Source organism: Orbicella franksi, chromosome 12 (assembly GCF_964199315.1).
Source record: "Orbicella franksi chromosome 12, jaOrbFran1.1, whole genome shotgun sequence".
Classification (NCBI taxonomy): Eukaryota; Metazoa; Cnidaria; class Anthozoa; order Scleractinia; family Merulinidae; genus Orbicella; species Orbicella franksi.
Genome location: NC_138156.1, coordinates 20,545,979 through 20,552,550, shown reverse-complemented (window position 1 = coordinate 20,552,550; position 6,572 = coordinate 20,545,979). Strand labels below are relative to the sequence as shown.

At 35.6% G+C, this 6,572-nt stretch overlaps 1 protein-coding gene across 1 annotated transcript; it reads left to right on the top strand.

Moving 5' to 3' along the window:
- Positions 1-756: 756 nt before the first annotated feature.
- On the top strand, positions 757-1,917 carry LOC145464320 (uncharacterized). The gene is made up of 2 exons (XM_081448166.1): positions 757-1,037; positions 1,501-1,917. Exons 1-2 carry the CDS (start codon positions 858-860, stop codon positions 1,819-1,821), a joined length of 501 nt encoding a protein of 166 aa, XP_081304292.1. The 5' UTR covers positions 757-857; the 3' UTR covers positions 1,822-1,917.
- Positions 1,918-6,572: the final 4,655 nt, after the last annotated feature.

Genomic DNA, 6,572 nt, shown 5'->3' with positions numbered 1-6,572 from the left:
GTATAAATACAACCCCGGATCAGAGTTCCGCACAACTTCAGTTATCTACCTTTGGAAGCTATACACTGGCAATCTGCTTGGAAAGAACACTGTCCTAAGAAAAAACATGTCTGAGGTACGACTGGAGAACAGTTGTTTGGTTGCCTTCACGTAGTTCGTTGAAATTTTAACTTATCTTTTTAATCGGCTATGAAGTACAAGTAGGTTGTTTGAACAAGTATATCCAAACAAACGTTTATTTTTTCCTTTAAACAGGCAACGGGAATTCAAGCTGCAATTCGTCAACACATACACGAACACCAGCGAGGTGGAAATCTCTTGAAGGCCGACGTTAGAAATGACCATGTAAACCAAGCACATGTTCCGGTCACCTTTACTGGAACCCGCACAGACGATAGAAGATCAGGTAAACTTTATAAAAGTGTTTCAAAGAAATTGGGTCTGATACCAAAAAATGGCTTCATAAAAATTACTTCAAGTGGCCAACACTTCTTCTCAAAATCGAACGAACCAGAATGACACCTGGGCTTAAAGTAGCATGACTGAAGAGTCAGTAAAACTCTCTGAAGATTCTAATCACAAAGACAAAGAAATTCAATATTTACACTGGTTCTAAAATTCTGTTTTATGTTACTGTAAAAACAACAAAAATAACAACGAAAAACAAATAAATAAATAAATAGATGAATAAATAATATGAAGAATTTAAGAAAAATAATGATATTCATAATAAAACTTTAAAATCCCTGGTTCGAAAATAAGGACATGTTAGATAGTACATTGAAAACATTTTGAACAAGGTGCAGTGTGAAATCATATTTTCTGATCTCAAACATTCAAAAAAAGTATCGTTTCACATGATTATGTTAAATAGTGTTCAACCGAATTCATTTTATTTTCTAGAATTCTATCTAGAAAAAACTGAAAGTGGTGAGTGCGGCCCCCTGACATGTACCATGAGATGTGAATTAGGAGACCAAAATGATCGCTACTATTTGTGTGCAGATGATGACAAAGATGCCAAAGTATTCCTATTGGTGAGTGTTGAACAACAGTTTACTAGTGCCCCTTCAATAAGACTGCCCACCTGAGGATGGAGACCTCCCCAAGGTCCATGATTATAGCTTTCACGGTTGACAATATTTGATATAAGACTTCTGGAAGAATCTTTGTTACTGTATTTTTAATTAAATGAAAAGTCAGTCATCTCTGATACTCTATTTTATAAAGATGGAAAACGTGCTAATTGCAGGAGGAAGACACTTATTGTTGGCAGGGCTTGTCTCTTTTTGTGCGGGGGGGGGGGGGGCGTGGGGGAAGGCTTGAGTTACAATAATATTGTTCTTGACTTTAAATGCCTTGACATCAAGAAAGAGGGATGGGCCAGTTTGTGGAGGGCAGGGGCAAGAGGCATTATTACAATTTAACATTGAAAGAATATATTTTCCACACACTAACTCAACTGATAACTGAAACTATTCAACTTTGCTTTCTCACTAGAAATCAAATGCTGAAGACCTTAAAGATAAGAAGTTCAGGTTTCAAATCAAAGTTGCTAGTGACGGTGGACACTACTACACAATCATGTCATTGAGCACCGGAATGTTTCTTGCCAGCGACAACAAGGGAAATGCATCTTTGAAGAGATTTAAAGAACAACCGGAGGACTTACAAACATGGTTTCATTTCTTGCCCCACGTGACAGGCTTGACGTTTTGTAATAACGTTGACACTCATACATTGGGTGTGGGTAACTTCGATTATGACAGGATACAGTTCCCAACTTCATATTGTCAGGCTTCTGAGGTGGAAGCATGTTAGAGTTCAAGTTCAACAATCAATATTTAAAATTATAATGATCTTGAATGATTCAGTTTTCTGCATAGTTTAATAAATTTTGCAGCATATTATCGTAGAATTGAAGCCCATAGTACTTCCCATATGGAATCAAAGCAAGAAATGCATGTATTGAAACAAACTCCAACTTAGAGTTTTTGCTAATATTTGATATTAGGTTATTGGCATAGGGATTCTCTGACTACAAATGGGCAGAGCTTTAACAATTTGTAGACTGTATTTAGACATGGCAAAACAACTTTAGCTATAGCTTAAACCTGTTTCAGACTAGTTTTTTTTTTAATTAAATAATGCTGTCTTAATTTCACTTGAACAATAATTGAGGCTTAAGCTAGCCACCAGGATTTACATATTTTAAACAATTTTCCTATAGGTGAAAAAAGATACTACAGTGAAATTCCAATTAGAGTTGCTGTAGAGAATTACTTTTTAAAAAATAGTGCATGTAGCTCTTTTGTTGTTCATATCAGTTTGTTAACAGTATTTTTTATAGGAATTACGTCGTGACTTTCAGAAGGGCGATGGACATTTCATGTACAAACGCAATTGTTCATGCTCTTTGATATATTAGGTAGAGAAAAATAGAAGTCTAATTGTACTTTTCAGCATCCTACAATGATTGGTTGTTGTATCAACAAGTAACAAATAATATTAATAACGTATTATAATTAATATGGCTTGTAACTGGTGCAGTAACCAGAGAATATGTTGTACTCTATGAGTATGTTTATAGTGAACACTAAAATTTATATTAAATACAAAATTGTTGCCTGCATGCTGATTTAACCTTGTATGACCTCAAGGAAAAGTGGTTATGTCTGAAAAAATATTTTGAAAAAATCAACATGTTACCATGCTCTGTCAGTAGAAATACCAAAGACATTTTTAAAAGATACACTAAAATCACAACTTTGTTTGTGCTTGGGATGACCAAACACAAGCAAAAATTCTAATTATCAGTCTGCAACTTGTCCGTTTCCAGTAGATTCCAAAATGGTTCCTATCGGAAAGAATTTGGGAAAGAATTTGGGATAATCCCGGATGTGACAGCTGGTTTTCTTAACTATTATAACACATGAGACCATCATAGTCGCTTGTATAACGTTACACCCACTTTCAGTGTTACGTGCATAGCAACTATCTCTCGACGTGCCATCTTTCGACATGCTATGTAACCTGGCCTACGTCAAAATGTAAGCACAAGTGGCTTCTTTGCGGTCGACCTCGACTTTTAGTCATGAAAGATGGATTTATTTGACATCAAACTAAGGCAAGGAGCATGAAGAAAACATTCTGTGAGTGATAAATCGACTGCTTTGAATGTTTACATCTTTCGAATATTAACTGAGCGGTAGCGGCCCAATTCTACCGGAAGTCACTATTGAGAGCCGATCGAGTACACTAATATCGTTTGAATTATCCCGTAAATCGGGAGTCCACAATCTTCTTCGTTCATTTGAGGTCAGTAATTATCATATACTTGTCGTTTGTTCCGCTAATAACCGGAAAAATTGCTAGTTTCACAGGTAAACCGTATTTCAGCCGTTTACATAGCATGTCGAAAGATGGAATGTCGAGAGATGGTCGAAAGATATCGCCTGTGGACGTAACACAGAAAGCGCGTGTAATTTAAATGATTTGTACAAGTTCATTTCTTCCATGCATGAGACACCCATCAGAATAATGTTTTAATAATTATTTCTTGTAAACTAGCGGACGTTACTACGCCACACTAAGGGACGTTATGTCCGGCGTCCAGCTTCAAGCCTGTACAAATGTGTTAGATGTGAGCCATTGCAAGCTAGTTTTCATACACTGGGGCCTTGCTCAACTTCAATTGGTACATCTGTATATGGTTTATATTGTGTACGGTCAGTACGGTACATGAGCTGATACACGGGTTTGTATGTGTAAAGCAATTCCGGAAGCGTCTCTCAACAAGGTTAAAAGCTCGGAATTAATTGAGTTAAAATCGAAAGGGTTTCCACTCAGGGGACATTTTCTTTTGTCCCAAGATCATACTTAAAGTCACCTATCCGGGCTGAAGTTACTCGCGGGACTTTTCCCGAAGTCAGTTAAACGTTTATCAGCAGAGCTCAGAAAATGTGTCGTCATTCAAACGTTAGTCTCCAAGGAAGAAAGAAATCCAAGCCAAGTTAAAGTGTATTTGTATTGGAAAATCATGTCCGTGATCAAATTGGAAGCAACTGAAGTAGGACAGACAGGATTGACCAGGGTAAACACATTTAAAACGAAGAGATTTAATATTTCTACTCAAACAACTGCAAAAAATATACGTTTCACTAACTCCATGCAGATATCGATACGGTTGAACTCCGTGGAGATCGAGAATGCATGATTAAAGAGTTCAGTTAAGAATGCATTTTAGTTTTATTTTGATTTAAAGGAAATTAGTTAGAATTTTAAAGCACTGCTTCACAGCCATAACAGACAGGTCTTTTCTCTTAATTTTATATTTACACAATAAATATGCATTAAGTGATGTATATATTTTCAAACGACCAACTACCACCGACACAATAACAAATAACTCTTGAGGTTCTAGTATTTTGTCCTCGACTTAGTCGTGCTTTTCTTGAAGTGGAGAAAAGAAAAGATTTCGAAAAGACATCTGCCAAAGGAAACGGAGTGAAAGCGAAACTTTTAGTGTTATACATCAACTCCAATCAGGGCAGAATAAATGAGGGATGTTAGAAATTAGACCTGGAACATAATCACGAAGCGAGAAAGAAGTTCTTTTCGGTGTCAGGGTCACGGTTTGTTTGTTATTTCTTCGTACCAGCTTTCTTTTTAAGATATTTGCCCAGTCGTTTTGTAGCCTAAACAAAGGTCATTCTGTGGTCCACCATTTGATGATGCAATCAGGAGGGGTACAAACATCATATTCTTTAAAAAAATATTCGCTTTAGAACTTAACAACTTGTGTCAAATACGTAGGTCTTATTATTGATTGTCATTTAAATTGGAAAAAACATGCACATGAAGTGAGTAAGAAAATTTCAAGAGGCATTGGTATCCTATCTAAGCTCAGGCATTTTGTTACTGATGATATTCTTACTCAGATTTATTATTCCTTAGTGTATCCCTTTCTTACCTATGGCTTGGTTGTCTGGGGAAATACCTACTCCAAAACTCCTAAACCCATTGCAACTTTGCAAAAACAGGCTCTACGTATAATCACATCCTGGTTACTATGCAAACTGCCGTTTTTATGTTTAAGTATTACCATAATCTATTACCTATGGTCTTTGACAATTACTTTACAGGCATATCACCTAAACATAACTATAACACTAGGCTAGCATCTAAGTCAACATATTATATCGACCAGGTTAGAACTAATTATGGAAAATTCAATCTACATTTCTCTTGTCCTTCTATCTGCAACAATTTGGATGAAGAGATAAAAAGTTTATCTCCGCGTTTATTTAAACAAACCTTGACTAAGCAATTTCTAGGTTCTTATGCTTAATGCTAGCTTAGTATTTTTTCTTTAGGTTACTATCGCTCTTAATTAAACAATGCTCTGTCTATAACTGGTACTGTTACTAATTATATTTCTTTTTATATTTATATCTGTATATTTTTTTTTCTTTCTACCTCTTCTTTTCTTTATTTTTCCTACAACCGATTTAAAGCGTAATAATTCCTGTAACTACTCAGCTCGTTTAGTTTTTATTATTTTAAATAGTTTTTTTGCTTATTTAAGTTTAATGTATTCTTTTGCTGAATGATATTCTATGTATTATGCAAAATAAAATGGTTGTTGTTGTTGTGTTGTTCACTAAGCACCATGTCTGGTGTCCATTGCGTTATAGTGATCGAATATGCCATTTCTCTGTTCAGCCTTTGTCTAGTAAACGTCTACTTCTCCTTCGATCCCACGACGAAGAGGCTTCCAAATGTCTCGATAAAAGGAATAAACCACGGTATAGATTGTACTCATCATGAACTAGTGAACCCTAGCACAAATTACGTGCTCAACTAGTTTTATACTCAATTTTAGCAGTTTAATAGTCTACGCATATCGTGTTTTATAAAAATAAACAAACACGACAAATATTTCGTCACTTAGATTTCCTAAATTAAAAGTATTCATCTAAATGTTTTCATTTTCAAACAGAATTTATCATAGCAGCTTTCAGGTGCTTAGAATCTTCTAAAATGGATTCTCAAAGAATCTCTCCTGTTTTCTGTTTCTGTACTGTACTGGGCTCTTTGAAATTCACACATTCTACGAAAGGTATTTGTGTTGATAATCGTGTTTCGCAATTGCGCGATAAACTGTTGTGTTATTTTAATTTCCAGCTTATGAAGATGCATGTCACGCGATCTAACGCGTGACAACCCCTAAAAATACCAAAGACATTCATGCTAATTTTATACCGTATAAAAAGGAAAGTTCTATCTTTTCATTTTCTTAAAGAACATTTTACTAATCTTTTAATAAAACCAAAAACCTTTTTGGGCTATTTCTGATCCTTTCGTAGCCTGGCATGGCGCTTTTCAAATTCCGATAGGTGTTCTTCTCTTTTATGTAAAAAAATCCACTATTGTAACACACTCTCCTGCAGCTTACAAACAACCGGTTTCACACGATCAACGACAATCATTTGCGAGTAACATTTGTTCAGTCTTTATCGAGCGCGTGACTTCGGGGAATCCCCGAGCTGCAATTTGCATAATTAACTTCC